At 52.6% G+C, this 20795-nt stretch overlaps 8 protein-coding genes across 8 annotated transcripts; 4 read left to right on the forward strand and 4 right to left on the reverse strand.

The window, feature by feature from the left end:
- Nucleotides 1-4365: 4365 nt before the first annotated feature.
- HD553DRAFT_303790 (uncharacterized protein) lies at nt 4366-5558 on the reverse strand. The gene is made up of 3 exons (XM_046178924.1): nt 5388-5558; nt 4754-5314; nt 4366-4607 (listed from the first exon to the last, which is right to left on the reverse strand). Exons 1-3 carry the CDS (start codon nt 5446-5448, stop codon nt 4426-4428), a joined length of 804 nt encoding a protein of 267 aa, XP_046040592.1. The 5' UTR covers nt 5449-5558; the 3' UTR covers nt 4366-4425.
- A 220-nt stretch (nt 5559-5778) lies between these two features.
- On the forward strand, nt 5779-7043 carry HD553DRAFT_327634 (uncharacterized protein; the record flags this gene model as incomplete). The annotated part of the gene is made up of 4 exons (XM_046181830.1): nt 5779-5817; nt 5990-6419; nt 6584-6708; nt 6819-7043. 4 exons carry the CDS (start codon nt 5779-5781, stop codon nt 7041-7043), a joined length of 819 nt encoding a protein of 272 aa, XP_046040593.1.
- An 840-nt stretch (nt 7044-7883) lies between these two features.
- Nucleotides 7884-9513, forward strand: HD553DRAFT_21475 (uncharacterized protein). The gene is made up of 3 exons (XM_046177188.1): nt 7884-8453; nt 8540-9045; nt 9138-9513. Exons 1-3 carry the CDS (start codon nt 8001-8003, stop codon nt 9370-9372), a joined length of 1194 nt encoding a protein of 397 aa, XP_046040594.1. The 5' UTR covers nt 7884-8000; the 3' UTR covers nt 9373-9513.
- Nucleotides 9514-11175: 1662 nt separating this feature from the next.
- On the forward strand, nt 11176-11907 carry HD553DRAFT_303799 (uncharacterized protein). Its single transcript, XM_046178925.1, has 3 exons — nt 11176-11372; nt 11492-11636; nt 11729-11907. Exons 1-3 carry the CDS (start codon nt 11283-11285, stop codon nt 11827-11829), a joined length of 336 nt encoding a protein of 111 aa, XP_046040595.1. The 5' UTR covers nt 11176-11282; the 3' UTR covers nt 11830-11907.
- Nucleotides 11908-13381, reverse strand: HD553DRAFT_303802 (uncharacterized protein). The gene is made up of 2 exons (XM_046178926.1): nt 12340-13381; nt 11908-12218 (listed from the first exon to the last, which is right to left on the reverse strand). The coding sequence occupies exons 1-2, from the start codon at nt 13186-13188 to the stop codon at nt 12042-12044; spliced, it is 1026 nt and encodes a 341-aa protein (XP_046040596.1). The 5' UTR covers nt 13189-13381; the 3' UTR covers nt 11908-12041.
- A 698-nt stretch (nt 13382-14079) lies between these two features.
- On the forward strand, nt 14080-16953 carry HD553DRAFT_333314 (uncharacterized protein; the record flags this gene model as incomplete). Its single annotated transcript, XM_046182098.1, has 3 exons — nt 14080-14166; nt 14241-15179; nt 15280-16953. 3 exons carry the CDS (start codon nt 14080-14082, stop codon nt 16891-16893), a joined length of 2640 nt encoding a protein of 879 aa, XP_046040597.1. The 3' UTR covers nt 16894-16953.
- Nucleotides 16954-17227: 274 nt separating this feature from the next.
- HD553DRAFT_354885 (uncharacterized protein) lies at nt 17228-18611 on the reverse strand (the record flags this gene model as incomplete). Its single annotated transcript, XM_046183808.1, has 3 exons — nt 17811-18611; nt 17560-17730; nt 17228-17334 (listed from the first exon to the last, which is right to left on the reverse strand). The coding sequence occupies exons 1-3, from the start codon at nt 18484-18486 to the stop codon at nt 17228-17230; spliced, it is 954 nt and encodes a 317-aa protein (XP_046040598.1). The 5' UTR covers nt 18487-18611.
- A 472-nt stretch (nt 18612-19083) lies between these two features.
- Nucleotides 19084-20486, reverse strand: HD553DRAFT_303807 (Fcf1-domain-containing protein). Its single transcript, XM_046178927.1, has 8 exons — nt 20430-20486; nt 20210-20346; nt 19946-20094; nt 19773-19845; nt 19626-19666; nt 19460-19530; nt 19287-19381; nt 19084-19202 (listed from the first exon to the last, which is right to left on the reverse strand). The coding sequence occupies exons 1-8, from the start codon at nt 20430-20432 to the stop codon at nt 19181-19183; spliced, it is 591 nt and encodes a 196-aa protein (XP_046040599.1). The 5' UTR covers nt 20433-20486; the 3' UTR covers nt 19084-19180.
- Nucleotides 20487-20795: the final 309 nt, after the last annotated feature.

Genomic DNA, 20795 nt, shown 5'->3' on the forward strand with positions numbered 1-20795 from the left:
GGATCCGCTGGGTGTCGCCCGATCCGGGCCGATGACCTAGATGCGCGTCGATCCCATGCTGCCGTTCGGTCACGCCCTGTGACAGTCTGGGAAACGTGATCAATCTCGAGATGGAGTTGATCTACACCAAGCAGGAACCCGACGAATCGATCGAGAAGTTCTACACTACCCTCCGAAAGAGATGGGATGCCGCCGTACGAGCTGGATCTCAACTGTCCGAAGCACACGTCTGCCACATTCTACTGCGATCCGTCTCAGCCGAATGGCAACCGCTGGCCTCGCAGTTGATTCACAGCCTCTCGTTGAACAGCATGCTCATGAGCTTGAACTGGGTCTACCAACAGCTTCGTGCTGAAGAACTGCGAAAGGAGTCGATCTCCGTCGAGATGACCAATGCACAGGCATTGGTAGCCAGGCATGGACACCGGAACAGTCATGCCTCCGGATCAGGATCGGGAAGTCAATACCAACAGCGATCCGCTGGACACGAGCGTCCAAAGGTGAAGAGGAACCCTAGTAACCTGAAATGTTACCGGTGCAATCAGAAGGGACACTACGCGAAGGATTGCGAAAACGAAATACGACCAAAGTCAACCGACAATCATCGTCAGGCTGCGATGTACTCCAGGCCTCAGGACAATGACTCGGTCGAAGGTGACGACGACGTATTCGGCATGTTCATGGCCATCGTCGAAGGGGAAACAATTCCCTCCAGTCCTCCCAAGCTCGACTCCGAATTGCCGTCCGAGCGTGCTCCTCCTCACCTAGCCATGTCTGCTCTCTGTCGACGAGACGTGCTGGTGATGGACTCAGGATGTACCAGGCATATGTTCGGAGTACGAGAGTGGTTCAGCGACTTCCGAGAATGCAAGCTCCCGATCTCCATCGGCAACGGAAAGACGATCTACGCCACGGGCACCGGAAAGGCCAGCGTCTATCTGAAAGTCGGGAACAAAACGGTTCACACATACTTCGACCACTGCCTCTACGTACCCGATATCGCACTGAACCTGATCTCTGTCAGTTCGCTGGTCAGGCAGGGTATGGAGGTGAGTATGAAGTCGACACATGCCGACGTGATTCGCAGAAAGACCGGATCGATCCTGCTTTCGGCCCCATTGGTGAACGGTCTGTATACGATGGACGTCGTTCATCAGGAAAACAAGGCTCTCGCGAGCAGAGTCGTTCCGGAAACCATCGAAGACCTTCACAAACGGCTAGGACACGCGGGATACACCACACTACGACGAGCGATCAAGGAACATCTCGTCGGAGGGATTGACGTGGTCGACGAAGGGAATCCTCAGTGCGACGTATGCATTCGAGCGAAGCAAACACGTGCTCCGTTCAACGGTGTTCCTCCAAAGTCAATTCGACCTCTGCAGTACATCCATTCCGATGTTTGCGAGGTCGGGCGGAGCAGTATTGGAGGACAATGGTACTTTGTCACGTTCATTGACGATTTTACTCGATTCAACACCGTCTACTTACTGAAGAAGAAGAGCGAGGTACTGGAGAAGTTCAAAGAATATGTCCAACGAGCTGAAGTCATGCACCCTGGAAATCGGATCCAACACCTCCGTAGCGACCAAGGAGGGGAATACATCGGTGCCGAGTTTTCAGCCTACCTCGCAAGCAAGGGAATTCAGCTACAGACAAACATGGCACACTCGTCTCAGATGAACGGCATAGCGGAACGGGCTAACAGAACACTCATGGACGGAGTCAACGCCTGCCTCAAGGAAGCCGAGATGAGCGACGGATGGTGGGGTGCGGCGTTACTATATTTCGTACATATACGTAACCGACTCCCTACCAAAGCGATCCCCACTACTCCATACCAAATGTGGACAGGGGAAAGGGCATCGCTGAAACACATACGAACCTTCGGTAGCAAGGTGTACACGTACCTTCCGAAGAAAGTTCGTGAGAGCAAACTCGCAGACAAAGTCAGCACAGGTCTGCTAGTCGGGATCCATGACGATAGCCGGAGCTACAACGTCTACGATCTGAAGTCTCGCAAGATCAGCAAAGTCCGCGTGTACGACTGCATCTTCGAGGAAGAAAAGAAGGCCATCGAAGATGAAGAGGAAGCCAACGCCGTTGACCCTACGGCAGACGATAGTCGCATCGCCAACGACAGCGGACCCAGCTCGTCAACCTCGGACGAGAGTTTGAACAAGGGATCGAAGACGACAAAGACCACTGATGTCAACACCAAACTACCAGAGGTTCCATCGGCGAGACCCGTTCGCACGAAACGTCTACCGGCTCATCTGAAGGATTACGTACTTCTCACACAACTCCGAGAGGATATCGACAAAGGGGTTAGGGTAGACGAAACCCACCTTTTTGCTGGGATAGCCAGCGAGAATCTTACACCCGAGCAAGCCCTAGCGACAAACGAAGCGGCGGCATACCAAAAGGCGATGGACGAAGAGATCGACGCTATGAAGAAGCATGGCGTATGGACTCTGGTCGACCGTCCCGCAGACACGAATGTCGTATCCTGCAGGTTCCTCTTGAGATGCAAGGAAGGACCCAACAATACGAAGTGGTACAAAGCTCGACTTGTCGCTAGAGGATTCTCTCAGGTATACGGATGGGACTATACAGAGACGTTTGCGGCGGTCAGCAAAGCCAGCTCGATTCGACTTCTTCTAAGCCTAGCTGCGCAAGAGGACATGGAGATACAGCAGATGGATGTAAAGACGGCATTTCTTCATGGTAAACTCGATGAGGAGGTATACATGGAGCAACCGCCAGGCTATGCCACCGATCGCAACAAGGTCTGTAAGCTAGCCTGATCCATCTACGGGTTGAAACAATCTCCTCGATGCTGGAATGCCCGGTTCTCCGATCACCTGAAGAAGCATGGGATCGTCCCTATCAATGCAGACGCGTCGGTCTATCATGGCAAGATCAAAGACAAGCGAGTCTTCATTGCAGTCTTCGTCGACGACATGCTCATCTTCGCTGACGATATCGAGACCACCAAGCGAGTCAAGGATATCATGACGGACGAGTTTGAGATGACCGACATGGGAGATCCGCAAACCTTCCTAGGCTGGGAAATTCGTCGAGACCGAAAGGAGAAGATCCTGTACCTCCATCAACGCAAGTACATCGACGAAGTACTTGAACGGTTCGGAATGGAAGGGTGCTCTGGAGTGCGCACTCCTCTGGTCGACAGCAAGGAGCTCATCCGCTGCTACATGCAGAAGACAACTCCGGGAGACAAGACCTGGTACATGAGCGCAGTCGGATCACTCATGTATCTCATGTTGTCGACAAGGCCGGATTTGGCGTTCTCAGTCGGGATCTTATCTCGCTTCTCGTCGGACCCTCAATCGGAACATGTCAGCGCGGTCAAGAGGGTCTTTCGATACATCAATCAGACGAAGCAGCTCGAGCTATCCTACTCGGGGAAATTCGAGATCGCGGGGTACGTAGACGCCGACTACGCGAATGATCCCAGCGACGGCAGGTCGATCGGTGGATGGATTTTCGTAAACGGTGGAGGCATCTCCTGGCAGTCGAAGAAGCAGGACTGCGTCACCGTTTCGACAACCGAAGCGGAGTATCTCGCCCTCTCCTCGGCGGCACGCGAGGCGATCTGGCTCACTCGCTTCTCGGACAACATCGGATACAAGATGTGTATCACCTTGTTCGAGGACAACAAATCGACGATCGCACTGGCGAAGAATCCGATTGCGCACAACCGAACGAAGCACATCGATACGCACCAGCACTTCATCCGAGAGAAGGTTGCTGAACGAGCGGTCAGCGTGACCCACATCTCCGGCGTCGACAACTGCGCAGACGCGTTGACGAAAGAACTTCCCGCGACCGCTTTCGAACAACACGTACTTTCGTTCGGACTCTCATGCGATCAACCATGAACAACGACAACCGATACGAACATGAACGATTTAGACAACGAAGAGACGGGAGACGAAAATGGTGGAGGTGTCACGTGACGCGATTTTCGCCCCTAGCGTACACCTAGATGTAAAGACCTCTAGTATCTTCATTTTTACCTCTTCATGTTGTAAACCTGTTTGCTCAGCAAATCTTAGTACTTTGCTAGCAACAGGTGAGTACTGTAGTTCATGTTTATAAGAACAGCAAATCTTAGTACTTTGCTAGCAACAGATTTCAATCATAATCTCATGCATCTGAAGCGTCTGTAATATTGTTGATAGCAAGCAATCGCTGCTCGGCCGTGCGCGATTGAAGAAAGAAGAGACTGCACAGTCGGTCCGGGCTAATTCCAGCCGCACACCTCTCTTGCTCAGAAATAATCTGAACTCAAGCGGACCGACCCGAAGCCTCAAACGCTCCCACTGCCACAGCTGAACCATTGCACGCCCATTTCATGTATTCGATAGATCGATAGATAACGATGTAGTCACACGAGAAGGATCACATATACACAGCCGAGGAAGGCGCTCTCCGTGCACCTTCCGTTATTGTTGTCGTTGTCGTTGTTGATGAGGCTGAAGAGGTAGGTATTTCTGGCATCTTGGAGTCCAAACCCGAGTAGTCCCTCTTTGGGGTGTTTGATGATGATGGGGGGTTCGAGTGAGTCGATGCGGCGTTGAGTACTGCGATTTGATACGAGCAGAGTGGAGGGTGGTGAAGCGAATACGAGGAAGACGAGAGGCGAGGATAGCGATGATAGATCAGCTGGTAGTTCCAGGTTGCAGGTCGACGAAATGGAAAAGGAAAGAATAGGTAAACCGAGGCGTACCTTGCTGCCACTCGGCCTTGGCCGCACTCTCTTGCTCTTCTTCTGACAACTTGGTCGATTTCCGCCCAAAGAAGACTTCTTTCCACCCGATCGTCCTGCCCTCGACGAATTCTTCTTCTAACCGCTCCATCCCTTCCTCTGTTCCCGTGCTTGTAGGTTTTAAACGTTCTCGAAGCCCTACCATCCGTAATTCCCTATCCACCTCTTCTTCATCCACTATTGTCCTTGAATTATCACCGGATGCTCCCGCGGCATTCTTGTACCTCTCCACCAAGTTCTCGAGGACCGTCAACTGGGCCTCTTTCCGGCTGAGTTCTTCTTTAGTATGCGTCCGCACTTGCATCAAGTGGAACGCTAACGAGGTAAGAGCCGTCCAGTAGAGGAAGAATGGGATGAGGGGTTTTAAGCGGGCGGAGATGGGAGGAATGTCGTCAGGGCCTGGAGGGGGGACGTAGAAGGGGTTGTTCTTCTGGAGGTCGGCTGGGGTTTGAGCTCGAGGACGGGTGGAGAGGGTTCGGCGGGATGGACGTGGAATTTGACGGCTACTCGATGCTCGGGGTGCTAGAAATCGACAGGAGAGAACCATCTGTGAGCTACCAAGTACGGACAGAGCAGGAGTTCGAAGGTTACTTGCCAGCTGATCTCAACGTCCCGAATGCCCAGCTCAGACGATGAAATGAGGATGTCGGGTTCATGGCGTTGGCTTCGCAGTTGTTCCGTCCGGACGTTGTGTTCGGACTTTTTTTTCTCTCTCGCAGATTAACGAGCCCTAGCTTTCTGTTATGCCTGGCTGCTTTGAGGGAAGGACGATGAAATGTCAGAGTCGAGATCGCAAGTCGAAAATATAAACTTGGCAGGAGTTGTGAATGTCGAAGTTGAGGTAGCGATCACTGGTCATCGTCGAGTCCATGGTCAAGCAGGTCCCACCTTGGACGCTCAGACCCTTGATCATATTCACATCGACCTCTCATCGCCACACCGTCAAGCTCTTTACATACCCTCATACAAATCGAATAGTAGCAACAATGTCAGCTGGATACACTGAAGAAGAACGTCAGGCGGCGGTGAGTCTACATTGGGGTTCGAGCGGAGCTCAGAGTCGTAAACTGACTTGAGGTCATCTCCCTTTCCGGATCGATTAAACAGTGGGCAGCGGTAAGTCCTCCCCAATCACATAAACCACTTCCCTTTTCGAACTCTCAAACTGAATTCAATCCTATCCTGTCGATAATTCAGTACTACGCCGCCCAAGCAGCCGGACCCTCCGCCACGCCCACTTACTACGGCTCGGCAGGCTACGCACCCGCAGCCGGTCCTTCTACTTCGTCTTCCACCTACGTGCCGAACCATAACAACGCATACGATCCGGAGATGGCTCAACAGTCCTTGGCTTACAACTATAAGCCTGATCAAGCTTCTTCTTCGGCTGGACCTTCAGGAGCTGGTTTACCAGGCGCTGGGGCCGGTGCTGGTGCAGGTGCAGGTCTTGGGGCCGGAGCAGGAGCAGCTACAGACCCGGCAACTCAAGGATATATGGGACCTGATGGTAAATGGGTTCATCCGCCTAAACCGACCAAGAAGGCCGCGCAGGGGAAGAGGGAGACGGTCATCAGGTCTAAAGGAGGGAGGGTCTGGGAGGATCAGACGTTGTTGGAGTGGGACCCTTGTGAGTCCCGTCCCGTTGTCTTGAGGATACTTCTACTTCGATCCTCCATGATCTTTTGCTTCTTATGTCCTCATTCTCATTCTCGTTCTTATTGTCATAATATAACCTGATAAACCGGACTGACACCCCCCACCCGTTTTTTCTGGTTGCGCCGGATATAACAGCCTGGTTCAGACTCTTCGTCGGAGACCTGTCCAACGACGTCAACGATAACACGCTCAACAACGCGTTCGCAAAGTACCCGAGTTATTGTAAATGCAAGGTCGTCAGGGATCGGTTGAGCATGAAGGTGAGCTTCGGGGTGTCTCTTCGTGCATTCCCCGCCTCGAGGGATCTTGTCTTGGTCGAATTCGTATACTAACATGACCTCCTTTTTTCCTTTCGACCTTGACTTTGCAGGCCCGATACGGTTTCATAGCCTTCTCAGACCCTGAAGACTACCTCAAAGCGTGGAAAGAGATGGACGGCAAGTACGTGGGTAATCGGCCGATCAGGCTGATGAAGTGTACAGACAAGTTTGGGGGGACCAAGGCGGTCCAGATTGGGGCGAGGAGGGGGAAGGAATTGGACAAGATTCAGAAGAACAAGGGGAAGCCTTTGGATGGGCGGCCGGTCCCTTGGTAGATACGGATAGTGGTTGGGGGAATGATTTTTTGGGGGTCGGCAGGAAGCGGGGTCGGTGTATGGGGCGGTGTTTGGAAATCGCGGTACGATGATATATCGGCTCTGATATCATGCTTATCGTGTCCCGTCTTGGGACCCATGACGACGCGATAGACGGGCCTGATATCATCGGAATGGTGGATACCAGTCAATCGATTGAGAGCTCTGGGTACTACCGTCTCCAAGTCGTTTTTGATATGTTGTGGTATACAGGCAAGCCCTTCAAAAGCCATGCAATTGTCGATTAGATAGACCAGAGGTTCCTGATCCTTCGATAAGATGGCATAGCTGCCTCGGTCCATGGTAGTCATACTGTCGGCCAGGGCATCAATCTCGTTTGGTAACATTCCGGCTAGGTCAGGGAGATTTCAGCGAATAAGGTCAACATGATTATCTCCAACTCGCGGTCGATCGAGACAACCGCAAACATTACAGCGATTCACATCTACTCTGGTGCTTATCAAGGTTTGCAAATGCGACAATGGTGACCCAAGGCTGGCATCTGTTACGGAGCCACCGTCCAATACCGCCAAGTCCACACGGAGAGACGTCTGGCTCTCCTGTTTGCCTGTTCCAATCCCTGTCGGCATCTTTGAACGGGTTCTCTGGGTCCCAAGCTCCTTTGTCTCGGGGCAAAGGTTCCTGGGGCATGTCTTCGGTATCGGGATCGATCATGTTGTCGTTGAGACTAGGGTCGGGGTATGCAGTGGGGGTGGAGTTTGGTGATGCTGATGAGATTTCGAAGATACGTGCTTGATCCCAAGAAAGCTTCAGGTCGAACCCACGCGGAGTTGGCCGAAATAAAGTCACAACTTCGAACAGAGTTTGTAGAATTTGTAGATTCGATCGCCAGGTGACGTGCAACCATCGTCGTTTCACCATCGACATCTGAATCAGATAATACCGCTGGCTCGTAAGATGATCGTACGACATACGACAATCGCTCCAATTCCGGAGCTCCTACGCTCGATCGCCCGGCCGGTCCGATGTGCCCGTCGCCGTTACTCGACCCGACCACCACCACTCAAGCTCGACCTCCTCCAGTCTCATGCTCTCATTCGTCGTATAGACCCCGGTTCAGACGCTGCAAGCTCTCCGAAGCAATCTGAGTCTGATATCAAGCCGGAGGACTTTGTTTATTACCCCAATTTTTTCTCTCCGGAAGAACAGGCCATCTTGGTCAGGCTGGCTTTATGGAAGTTGGACCGGGTGGATTCGAAGAAGAAGCGGACGAGGAGACGACGGTCGTCCACCTCAACTTCTACACCCGCCATCGACGGAGAAGTTGAAGGAAATGGGTCGCAAGCAGGAACTTCGAATTTAGATCTGCAGGCGTTGTTCGAAGACCCGAGTGTGTATGGGTTCGAAGAAGTAAGCCTCAACCCCACCCCACTGTACTCCTCGAATCTCAGCTGACTAGACTCTTACTACCTGCTTGTGAATTCGATCGACGGTAGGGCCACTTCGACTCAGTAATCACCTCCTACAGAGAATCACTCCTCACAGCCTTCCCCGAACCGTCCGTCATCCATCCGATAGTTCCGTATCCGGCGATTTTGAAGAGGGTTTATGGACTTTTACCAGCTTCGCCCGGGGCGGAGTTGGCCAGGGGGCTATATGAATCGCTAGTTCTACCTGTTTCTGGGTCTACAGGCTCCGTTATATCCCAATCAATAACAAGAACAACACCGTCGTCAACCTCAAATCCAAATGCCTACAATCCTTCAGGAGAGGATTGGGAACCGTTCGCAGCCCCTCTCCAGACGACTACCCACGCACTGCACCTCTCGCCGACAGGGAGGATTGATCCGCACGTCGATAACGTGGATGCGAGTGGGAGTGTGATCATCGGAGTCAGTTTGGGCGCGGAGAGAGTCTTGAGGCTGGAGCGTAACGGTGCCGAGAGTGAAGGTAGGGACGGGTGGGAGGTGTTGTTAAAGAGCGGATCGGTCTATATACAAAAGTGAGCGAACCTAATACAAGCCGGATCCTGCTTTTCCCCTGAAGGGACCGCTCACTGATCCCAATCGACTATTTCGTGGTGTGTTCGTGTAGGGATACCGTCCGGTACAACTACGCCCATTCGATCCTCCCTTATTCTTCGGACCGTTCTGTGGACGCCGAGGGGGAGAGGTTGAGGCCGGGTCATCGGATCTCGTTGATGATCAGGGTGAGTCTGCTTTCTGGTTGCTTTCTGTCTGTTTTCGGTTCGCGGGGTACGGTCACAGGAGCGCGGTTTTGGGTGCGGTTTCGTATTGCGACCACTAAAGAGAGTCTCGATGACAGCTAGGCAGGAAACGCTGCAGAATGAAAGTTGGGACAGAAGAGGACACGTAGGAGACAGTTTGATCAAGCTGGCGAGTCGAGGCGTGACTCCGAGCCGGAATGCAAGAAAGATATGCGACAAAGTACCAAGTGATTAGGTGTGGGAGAGGGAAGAGGGGGGAAATGTCAGCAGCAAGTGCCCAGGGGAGACTATAACCACCGGATCTCAGAAAACGCAGGAGAATCGCCGGTCAATGCAAGGCGAGAGATATGAATCTTCAGCCGGAATAGCGGATTAAATCTGGGATGGTCAAGAGAAGACGGGCTAACGCCACTCAGAAAACCCGATGGCGGGCATGGAGCAGGCGTGGAGGAAGCGGTATGGAATTCATCGGGATGGTCGTGACGATCCGAATCAGATCGAGCGCCGGGCGCCTGAAGATCGAGAAGCAGAAGAGATGAGACGACAATATGCGCTACGAGACGATCCGCCCCAGAATCGATGGATCTGCGTGAAGTCGGTCAGCGAGAAGCCCCAACGGAAGCCGCCATTCCGCCTCGTTCTCTTCCCCCTTTCCTACACTAACCAGCTAGGCACTTGCAGATCTGTGAAAACGATCCGCAGCGGATGAGACTGATAACCGTTTCCTGTTGCGGTTTTTCCCTGTTTTTTTAGGACGCGAAACCGGATTTCTCTGCGGGCTCGGCATGACATTTCCGGAAAGCCGATCGCTCTGTACCGATGGGGAATCTTCGTGAGAACGATCGTTTTCGCTGGGTCTTGTAGAGGCAAAGCGGCCGGAATATGCACGGCCTAGATACACTATGAGGACGTTCGTCAATGTAGGATGTCGGAGAAGATATGATCGATGTCTTCGATGTTGAAAGAGCTGACGATCCGGTTCGACCACGATTAGACTCGTGAGATGTATCTTGGAGGGACTAGCTACCATTAGACTAGATATAATCCTCGAACGATACAGATATTTTGGGGACGCTTTCTTCCCTATTCCGACCAGATTTAGCCTAGAGGAAACGCGAGCCTGCCTTGTCGCGACCCGCTAAGCATACCGCCTGAAGTGGACCCCGTTCCACCAGGTTTTGGAGAGGCGTGTCAGTTGCTCTTCTGACAAATGAACAAACCGGTTGCTTCGCTTCTCCAGATGTCTCGATTCGAGGTCTCAGCGGGTGAGGATCAACGGATGAACTTCGATCCGTGGTCGTGTGGGGCTCGACGGAATACCATCAACGTTGAGCTCGCTGGAAGCGTTGAACTCAGGCATTGTAGACATGAAATAAAAGTACACAAAGACGAGAGCATACGCCAATCTTCAAGTACAAGCCACAGAACGATGACCCGATTACTCGTATGCAGGAGGCGAATCTGCAGGCCTTTCTCTACGGCTCGAGGACTGTGACGTGGTGACATCAGGAATTTGCTACATCGTCTCAAGCCCTAGTTTCTCACTCCCGGACATTTCACGTAAACATGAGCGAGGTAATTATCGCTATCGACTATTGACAAGCACGCCGCGATGAAACTTGAAACGACGACGACGACTACCCATGAAACCGGATACGGCATCCCCTGGCCCCTGGGCCTCGTGCTACGGAGTCGGGCGTTGCCGAGCGAATGACGTACTTTTGCCTCTCGCACTACGTCATCGGGGTACGTCACTACCACGCGCACGCGGGGCGAGCGGCTCCGGCGGGCGACGGGGGGGAATGAGCTGCGGAAGCAGATCTCTGCGCGGGACCCACCGAAAGGGATGTTGATGTCGCCATCACCCAGAATGACAAAAGGGTATAAAGAGCAACGCCCATCACGATTCGACGTTCCCCCATCACACCACCACACAACCTCTTCCCCTTTTCACAACAAACACAAACTCTCACTTTCTAAACCAAACCCCACACAGATTCAACACCACCACCATGTCCAACGCACCTTCCAAGCTTAACGGTCAGGTCAACAGCGTCGTCGGGTCCGTCGAGGCCATGGCCGGAGCGGTCATCGAGGCCGGTGTGAGTCCCAAATCCTTCTCCATCGACGTGACCTAGTCCTCACATACTAGTCCTCACATATGCACACATGACTGACAAATGCCTCATGGTTTCGTATCGCGGTCGCTTCACACCTACAGTTCCAGGCCGTCGGAGGATCTACCGAGCCTAGCGTCTTGACCAAGGACGGAAAGGAGAGGCACGACAAGGGAGAAGCCGAGATCAAGGCTGCCGAGGCCAAGCAGTATGCCGAGGGTACCGTCGACCGGGTCGTCGGAAAGAAGGGTGAGTCCCGAGTCCCACTCTCATCTTCTTTGATATGTCGAACATGTTTGGGCTGATGATCATGTGTAATGTTCGCTATGCTCGCTTCGTAGACGCCATCGTCGGCGCCATTACCGGAGACTCTGCCCAAGAGCTCAGCGGGAACGCCCAGAAGGAGAGCGGTCACGCTCAACAGAAGCTCGCTACCTCGTAAACGCCCGGGCGTGTAGCTGGTCCCTGTTTATGAAGGACGTGATGTGACGTGACGAATATGATATGATAATATACCCCATCTCCCATCGAAGTTTGACTTTCCGCCTTGTCTGGAGGACACTGTACACCGCTCATCCCATCCCGCCTGACCTCCTCTCCCCATCTGATCCCCTCTCTCCGCTCCTCGTCTGGGCATCGTGTGTGACGTTACGTCTACATGCCCATGACGAACCCAAACTCGTCTTCCAATCCGTACCTCGCCATCCACTCTTTCACCTGCCTCATATCCCCCCGGTTTCCGTGTACTCCACGTTGATCGATCAGGTGGGTTATCTCTTGCATGATGGAGAAGGCTCGATGAGGGATCTGGTGGCGGGTACGTTCGGTGACCTGCGGCGTCGAGATCGAGACGAACGAGTTGAATTGAACCATATTAACATCAGCCATCGACTTGGCTAGGAAGATCGTAACTCGGCCTCCCCCTCGACCTCGACCTCGACCTCGAACTGACCTTTTTCTGATAACTAGGGATATCCCCCCAACTCTCGTTCTTGATATCGCTCATGTACCTCTCAAACGCCCTCCCTCTACCCTCTAGACACAGTAAGCCCGGTTTTCCAGCGAGGACGAACCCGGTAAGGTGGTACCGTGACGCGTAGGTGACGAGGTCTCGACGTTTCGAAGGGGTCGATAGGGAGGGGAACCAGAGGTAGGCGCGTTCGAGCGGTTCGTCCGGGTCGGGCTGGGAGGAAGAAGAGGACGCCGAGGTGGAGTTGAGATTGAGGTTGAGGAGGGTTTCTTGCTGACGCAGGAGGAGGACGGAGAGGATTTTCGGACGGATGAGGTCGATTACGGTCGTAATGAAGCCGAGTTGATCTTCCTCTTCTTCTCCTCCATCGTCCCCGTCGTCGTTGCCCTCCGAACCGGTTTCTCTTCGGACCTCCCGTTGAACGTCTTCGAACTCCTTTTCCAGCCGATCCACATCCGCTCTGATCAACCCGGTAGGGAGTTCCGAGAGCGTCATCTTCACATTCCTGTCCTTTCTGTCCTTCCTGCTCGATCCCAAGCGATTCGTAGAGGTCGGGGGGAAGATGATCTTGAACCCGACCTTGACATCTTCTCCCATCCCAGCATCTCCAGCCAATCCGTTCATTCCGTCATCACCATCACCAGCAGCATGACCACTTCCACCTTCTTCCCTCAAAGGCACCCTCAAGACCAACCCGAGTTCCTCTTTCCCCCCTGTATTCCCATCCGATTCGTAGGCCGTAGGATCTTCCAGGGCGAGAGCGGTCGAGGGGAAGAGGATGATTTCGTCAGGAAGGGGGTACATCGATTGGAGGATCAGGATGGTGTCCATCTTCGATTTTGGTTTTCCGTCTCGGTGCTGGCCCGGGATTTTTTGATTTTGGGTTTCTTGGTCTGGAGGTGTGACGAGGTGTAGATGAGAGGATAAGAGAGCGTCAAGAGAGGAGATTTGTGGGGGATGAGGATCTTCGTAGTGGGTCGTGCATACCAATCTTCGGCTTGAGGCATCTAGCTTCTGACGATCTGTCGATATCAGAACAGACGAGCACGACGATAATCTATGAGGATCAACTCTTTCGATGAACGCGGAGGTCAACCCGAAATCGTTATTTGCTTCCGAGCGAGTGAAGCGGACCCTCTATTTCGCGCCTGGAAGCGCTCGTCTCTCAGATGTCGAGACCGTCATATAAGTCAGACCACCGCCCCGGATATCATAACTACCAAGAGGTCAAGCAGAAGAGCAAGGGAAAAGACATGAATCGATCTGATAGCTATGAAGAGAACATGCAAGGTCCCCTTCGAGACATGGGCGCAATCTCGCTCATCTATCAAACGGTGGATCGATCATGTATCAATCGGCCCATCGCGCGCGAGAAGCGATGATCAATTGATCAAAGGTGTTTCAGACTTGTGACCTTCCATCATATCAATCAGGTACTCGCCGCGTTCCGCTCCTTCTCGTGCCGCGATGTTGATCGTCGACAATAACAATCAGTCGAAGCAAGATTGATGATCAGATTTGATGGATCAATCAACAAGAAACTTTATTTCTTTTGTTGTTATCGTCCGTGCTTCGCGTCTCGTAAAAGCGAAAAACTATAAGAATCCCCAAAGGAAGTCATCCTTCGATCTTTCGGAACCGACCTCCACCAAGCGACAACAACAATCATCGACATCCGACTCCCTCGACATAGTGAAACCTCCCCAAAACTTCTCTCCTGCTATGGCCACCTCCTTCTCGTTCTCCAGTCAACCTATCAACTACCGACAATCGCGCGACGTGGTCGTCGGTTGGATCCGACCTCAACAGGTGAGTGCACGCACATGAAACTGGTCTTCTTCTCGTTTTGGTATTGCGAAGCTGAGTCTGTCATTCTCGGATAGAATCTCGTCCATCGACCATTATCCTCCAACTCTCCTGCTTCGAGATACACCCCTTACCCTCAACCTCAACTCAGACCTCAATCTCACGCGACACCCCATCCTCAGTTGACCACCTCCCAACCCCTCAATCTCGTTCCATCGACATCGAGGTTCAACCCGAGATCTCCCACTCGGCCTCTCTTCAGTCATAAACCGGCTCAACTCCAGACCTCGCCAGGGTCAAGGGAACGGAAGAGACTTCGGTCGTCGACGCCTCCGGCACCGCCTTTGATCCCTTTGGGGTGTTATCGACCTACTGCGCAGGGATCTTTGACGAGAGACGCTTTTAAGACTCTCTCCCATCGTCAGCCTCGACCTCATCCTCAGTCTCATTCTCAATCTCAATCTCAATCTCATGCTCATCAACCGAACTCTGCATCGGGTTCCCAACCGCAAGCCCACCCTAATCCATATCCGCAACGCTATGCGCATTGCCCACCACAAGCGCGAAACCAGATTCAGAGCCAGAAGCAGCTACATTCACATAGGCATGCACACGGTGGAGAGAGATCTATAGCCACCTCTATCAAATCGACCCCGGACACCTTGCGCTATCCTCCCCTCAAAACCCCCTCGGTCTCTGGTTCACAGACGACCTCGGCCAGCTTGACTATCTCTACGAACCCGACCTCTTCTTCCGCCACCCCGACCATCTCAAGCAACCCGACCACCTCAAGCAACCCAACTAACTCAAAAGTCCAGACCACTTCCTTCATCCCTTCAGGCTCGGGATCACAACCGATGAGCCCGGAACGTCATCCCGCCCCCGAACCTCGTACCGCCCCGGAACCTCACCGAGCCCCGCAAGTAGGGCAGACTGTCCCCACGCAAAGCAGCTTTCTATGCGTTTTTCAGTATAAGACGGAGAGGGTCCAGGCTATTGGGGCTGATGATCTTGCCGTGAGTACCTCTCAATTTTCAGAGTCATCTTTCTCTTCTTGGGGAGGTTTTTGAGGCGGGACTGATCTGTTTGGATGATACGGTCGGTCGCGCTTTGTAGACCACACTGCAGAGCTTGCCGTGTATCTTCCCCGCTCTAGCCGCTTATCAGCCGGAGGAAGTCACGTTGTACGGGATCGTCCCGCAGTTTCAGGCTCGGAGCCCTTCTACCTCTCCCGCTGTCGAACCGGCTTCTTCCGGTATCGCGACGAGAGAAACGTCGACGACGACATCGACGACGGCCCCTTCGACGAGCAAATCATTGTGTTTCAGGATGACGCCCGGTCTATACGCCGAGCTCCGAAAGGCGCATCGTTCTGTCTACTCGGATCCTACGGATCATAGGGATGAAAACCGGACCCAGCAGGAAATGGGACAGCAGGAGCGAGAGCGACAGAGACAACGAGAGGGAGCTATGAGGGCGATCTCTTGGTTCATCGTCGTCACGTCTGAACAGGTTTCTGGAAACGCGGAGGGGAGGAAGATGGCCGGGCTACAGGATGACCCGAGTGATGGGAATGGTGGGAACACGGCTGGGGGAAAGATGGAAATGAAGCTTCATCTGTGTTCTGGAGGGAGTGGCAAGGATGGGAAGGCGGCCAAGGGGTCGCGACAGAATGAGGATGGGAAGAAGGCATCGACGGACGGGACGAAGCAGAGGTCGAAACGGGCGGGTGAACTTGATCGGGTGGCCGAGAGGGAACAACAAGCGGAACATAGATCCTCGGCACCGTCACCCGCCTTTCCAGCACGAGTTCAGTCACCAGTGCCAACATCTTGCCAACACCGCATGACTGCGCCGGCTGACCTAGATCGATCCTCAGAGGAGGACAAACCGATCCAGGTTCAGCCCGAGTCCATGCACATCGGCAGCGACAATCATAGTCGGGACGAGAACGACCCTCTCGATCTCGTCCCGCCTAAGGGATATACCGACCGAGCGGGAGCGCTCGAGGCTTTACGCGGGTTGTCTTTGTTGTGGAAGAAGTCTCCCGTTAGGGAGATTGTGCCTCTCGGCGAGGTTGAAGTTGGAGAAGATACACAGCGCGAGGTCGAATGTCAGAGCGACGATCTTGGGGAGGAGATGGAGACTGGGGTTCAGAAAGAGGCGGAGGTAGAGCCAAAAACGGCGGTGGAAACTAGTAGCGCGATGGCGGTCGACGATCAGCTTGAGCTAGAATTGCAGGCCGCGCCGGTAGACATCCGTCGCAGCCAAACTCCGACTTCACCAGCTCCAATCGTTGCGGTCGAATCGGCCGTCAAGCAGGAAGACAAGACACCTCCCGCCACTCCACTGAAGTGTATGGTGATTGATCAGATCACCCCTCCGCACCCACCGGTCCTCTACAAGGTCAACACGAAGAACACGATCATACTTACCGCTACTACAACGAAGAAAACCGCCTCAGCCGACCCGTTTACCGTCGACGTGCACCTGCAGGAGCTGGTCAACCCGGCCCCTACAATTCATATGAAACCCAATCCCAAGCCAAAGAAGCGCGAGAAGAAGAAAGCTCTGCAACGAACCTCAACCGTCGTGTTGCCCATGAGTGACCGGACGAACCTTCCCTATCGGCCGATGATACAGATGAGCAAGAGCGAGAAGAGGTTACAAGCTTCGTTGCAAGCGGCTTTTGGCGGGAAGGGGTTGGTTCAAGAAGCGACGAGAGGATGATCAATGACGCTCGATATTGACTCTGATAAGATAGACCTGTCTATGGACGGCAATAGCGATAATATCATATTACGAAACGACATGACGACTGATTGATGGCGTTTCCTTTTGTCACGGAAAAGAAAGCAACGGTTGTCAAGCAGAGTGATTCCACTTCAGGGTCGATAGAGGCGTGTCCAATGCTTTATCAACGGGAGAGTCCAGGCCGGAACCAGCTGCCAGGTCTGGTGACATGTCGAGAATTCATATATCTGCATCTGTATCAGGTATGGGGCTCAATCATAGTATCCGGGACGATCCGCAGGCTAGCACAGCCGAACATGCTAAAGCTGCTTCACATTCCGTCATACTCAAGTACATCGAATGGACTTGGATTTCCCGGCGAGCTGCTACTACTCCTTTGAACAGCAGTTGGCGAGTCACAATTGGCATCATGCCATACTGGCATGTAAACACACACAGCATCGAATTCAAGTTACAGGAATCTCAATCCGATGATACAACACGATTATACGATACATACTAGTCAAGCAGGAGGATCTTCTCCATCCTGTTCTTCTACGACCCATATCTTTGACACTACACCAGTCTGTGGCCCCTCTAGTTTCAGAGCTCGTCTGACAGTCGCCACGCTAGTTTTCGTCAACGCGGCTACCTGGTTCTGACCTTGCAATCGGACAGATTTGACAGAGCCGTTGTCATATTTGAATTCATGCCACCTCACACGATGCACCAAATACCATTTCTTATTGGTAGAACCGGCTGAGATGTTGGCCCGATGGTCTGGGTCAAGCTCTTTGTCCGTCTTTCTCTGCTTACGAGATTTCTGGCGCTTGGCTGGGATTTTTCATGTCAGAGCGAGAGCGAAACATGTAAGCAGATATCCACAAGCCGATACACCAGATAGTTTGCGCTACCTATAATCTGTATTTTCCAAGTATCATCTTGGCGTCCTCCTTTCGAGATAGTGCCTCGGGCTCTGCCAGTAACAGCAGCAATCTCCTTCCATGTATTTACATCGACATGAGGCACCTTCACCTTCAGTTCTCCGTACTTGAAGTCTTGCCCGTCTTTTCGTCGTACTCGGTAGATATTGGTTTCAGATGAATTATCTGGCGCAGCCGATGCTTCGGTGCAATGCTCATTTTGCATCGTCTCGGCAGATGTCTGGTATGGATAGACAGTGGTAGCGCAATTGCTGTCTGGGTATTCAAGGAGACCGGGTGGGACTGGTGAAGACCACTCATAACGACTGTCTTGATCCGCTGCTGATTTCGGAAAATACTGATATCCAGGAGATACAGCCTTTGTGGCCACCGACTCATCGCTGAGCGTCCGCTGGTGATAAGGACTAGGTTGGAGGTAATAAGGATGGCCGACATCTGTCGGAGCAGATTCATACGGGTAGTCAATCTGTTGACGATCACCATATCCAGTGTGATCTGAGGTGGTCATGACAACGTTGGCGTGCCTCGGCAGCGAGGGACTAGACAGGGACGGGTCTGGGAGACACGAAGAGCGCCAAGACGACTGCCCGCTTGATAAATATCGGCTTCTCGCTTCTTCGATTGGCTGTCGAGAGTACCCAGACATCTTGCAGTTCAGACAACAGACTGGGAGGGAGAGATATGATGGTCAACAACAATTCGCGCAGCCTGAGCTGGGGTGAGTTTGTCAGTTCCTCCAGGGGATATATATACTGAGTGGAAGACAAAGGATACCTGAGCTACTTGATCAGCTGCGAAAATGACTGGTTAGTGTCGTAATCAGCTTCCTTTGTGCGTTACAGCTTACCATCGCACTGCTTGCCATGAAGCTTTTCTAGCCCAGCCGTACATCGTACACTGCATTTGTAGTCCAACTGCTACGATTGAAGCTTGAACGCACAATCGTACCAACGATGCGCTTGTCCGACGATCTGACTTCCTCAGCGGTGACAGACTATCTCGACTGCAAGCATGCCGGAAGCGCCTTGTATTCCAACCCAACGCAACTGATCAGCAATCATCCACGCGCTGAGGTTGTCGCGGATTACGCTGCCCTAGGCTGGGTGACTGTGGATGTATGCGGAGAGGTTCCAAGAAGAGTTGCCCTGAAGGACAGATCGGCCTGTTTATTGGGCCAGGCTATCGATCATCGCATGGACCGCTCTATCAACCATAACAATGGCCACTCGATTTGAGATATAGACAGTGCGAGCATATTATCGTAATCGAAAAGACCAGCCAGATGATATGGGATACAACAAGTAACAAAAACCGAATCTAAACGGATCTGCTGGGAGGACCTAGTTGAAACCAGCTCCGCCACTGACACGCACAACAACGATACCGTATATCAGCCCACCGCAACGAGACACGCAGAAATTCCGAAATCGACCAGCGGGGACTCACTCCGGCAACCTCTCGATCTGGTATTTTCTTCGTGCGACGTACATGAGCGGTACACCGGGTACCTTTCTCAACCTCCTCCTCAAGTCTCGATCACACTGTCAGAATGTGAAGCCAGGTTCCAAGTTCAGCGAAGAAGTCGGGGCGAGCCAGGTAGCAACGCAAGGAGTACTCACGGTGGCGACAACGTAACACTTGTTGACAGTCACTCGGTTGACGAGACAGTCGTCCGCATACGTTCCTTGATCTGTAAATGCCCCAGGACAACGATCACGAGATCCAAAGTCGAAAGTCGTCATTCTCATCCTTTGAGTCTCGATATGGAAGGTGGTCAGAACTCACGGGAACAAGGCAACCTATCGAATCTCGGATCCCTTGCCACCCTGCTCATCCCAAACCATCACAGATAGGAAGCGAGCCAAGTTGTTCGGAATCAGTATCAAGTGCTGAGTGATCGATGAGATAGCTGAGAGAGGGTGAAAGACTGACTTCAATGCCATTCGATATCGAGGTCCGAGCTTCTCCAACTCTGCTAATACGCAATCCGTGATCGTCGGGATACCTACCAAACAGCATGGTAAACGTTCCTTCAGCCTCTTGTTCATCATTTTAATCGTCTTGCTTCGCCAATCTCGACCTGCGAGACCGGGATTTGAACTCACACTTCGCCATCAGACAGTCCATCATCCCCTGGACCAACTCGATCTTGTTCTGAAGCGAAAAGTTGATAAAGTTTGTATCTACCAGTACGCGGTAAGGCGGGCCGAGGGATTCGTTGTGAGACAAGAAGAGGGAGGCAGGGAGCGGGTTACTATAGGATCGAACAAGTCAGGTTGATGGGGAAAGTTAGCCTACAACCCATTTCGTACTCTTGTGACCGGCACGAAAAAGGAAGGGAAGGGAAGATGTTGATAACGCCAACTCACACCCTCTTCTTCTCCTCCTTCTTCTTTTCGACCTCTTCCTTCTTCTTCGCCTTTTCCACGTTCTCCTTCAACCTCGGGTCTGAGGGTTTGATCATCCGCTTGACGGCGGCGAACTTGCGTGTGGTCTTTGCTTTGCCCTGTCATGTCGGGGATGGAGACGAGATTGCGATCAGCTGGGGGAAACCTGGGCAGGGATTCGGTACACCAGCAGGATACCTACCATGATTGCGGATATGTCGTCGTATGAAGGGGTATTGATGTTGAAAGTTCTAGCTTTCGATGACTTCAACCTTGAACCCAACTCCCTGAAAGTCCAACCTTGATCGACCGGATATGAGCGTCGTCTCCAAATAATTCGCGGACATCGGCGACCAGAAAAATAGGCAAATGTCCGCTTCGACTCTTTATGGTGGCTGTTTCAGGCCTGATGAGGAGGAAAAGGATTCGGGTTATGTAATAAGACGATTTGTACGAGTGAATAATATTTACCAGATGATCAGAGAAGTGGAAGTTGTTCAGGATCGCCTCTACTCATCTGCCCTCATGACGACTTTAAAGATCGAAGTTTCAACGCGTTCTACCGGAC

This window comes from Filobasidium floriforme (assembly GCF_021052385.1).
Source record: "Filobasidium floriforme strain CBS 6241 chromosome Unknown HD553scaffold_1, whole genome shotgun sequence".
Taxonomy (NCBI): Eukaryota; Fungi; Basidiomycota; class Tremellomycetes; order Filobasidiales; family Filobasidiaceae; genus Filobasidium; species Filobasidium floriforme.

Bases quoted from the DNA above. Each gene is read 5' to 3' on its own strand.
- HD553DRAFT_303799 (XM_046178925.1), top strand. From the start codon at position 11,283: ATGTCCAACGCACCTTCCAAGCTTAACGGTCAGGTCAACAGCGTCGTC. The intron at 11,373-11,491 runs GTGAGTCCCAAA...TCACACCTACAG, and splicing joins GAGCGGTCATCGAGGCCGGT to TTCCAGGCCGTCGGAGGATC. The intron at 11,637-11,728 runs GTGAGTCCCGAG...CTCGCTTCGTAG, and splicing joins CCGGGTCGTCGGAAAGAAGG to ACGCCATCGTCGGCGCCATT.
- HD553DRAFT_21475 (XM_046177188.1), top strand. From the start codon at position 8,001: ATGATCGTACGACATACGACAATCGCTCCAATTCCGGAGCTCCTACGC. The intron at 8,454-8,539 runs GTAAGCCTCAAC...GATCGACGGTAG, and splicing joins GTGTGTATGGGTTCGAAGAA to GGCCACTTCGACTCAGTAAT. The intron at 9,046-9,137 runs GTGAGCGAACCT...GTGTTCGTGTAG, and splicing joins GGATCGGTCTATATACAAAA to GGATACCGTCCGGTACAACT.
- HD553DRAFT_303790 (XM_046178924.1), bottom strand. From the start codon at position 5,448: ATGAACCCGACATCCTCATTTCATCGTCTGAGCTGGGCATTCGGGACG. The intron at 5,315-5,387 runs GCAAGTAACCTT...GTCGATTTCTAG, and splicing joins CGGGACGTTGAGATCAGCTG to CACCCCGAGCATCGAGTAGC. The intron at 4,608-4,753 runs GTACGCCTCGGT...ATCAAATCGCAG, and splicing joins CAAGGCCGAGTGGCAGCAAG to TACTCAACGCCGCATCGACT.
- HD553DRAFT_303802 (XM_046178926.1), bottom strand. From the start codon at position 13,188: ATGGACACCATCCTGATCCTCCAATCGATGTACCCCCTTCCTGACGAA. The intron at 12,219-12,339 runs GTCAGTTCGAGG...TCGACGCCGCAG, and splicing joins TCCCTAGTTATCAGAAAAAG to GTCACCGAACGTACCCGCCA.
- HD553DRAFT_303807 (XM_046178927.1), bottom strand. The intron at 19,846-19,945 runs GTGAGTTCAAAT...GCTGTTTGGTAG, and splicing joins GGACTGTCTGATGGCGAAGT to GTATCCCGACGATCACGGAT. The intron at 19,531-19,625 runs GTGAGTTCTGAC...GGGCATTTACAG, and splicing joins CGATAGGTTGCCTTGTTCCC to ATCAAGGAACGTATGCGGAC.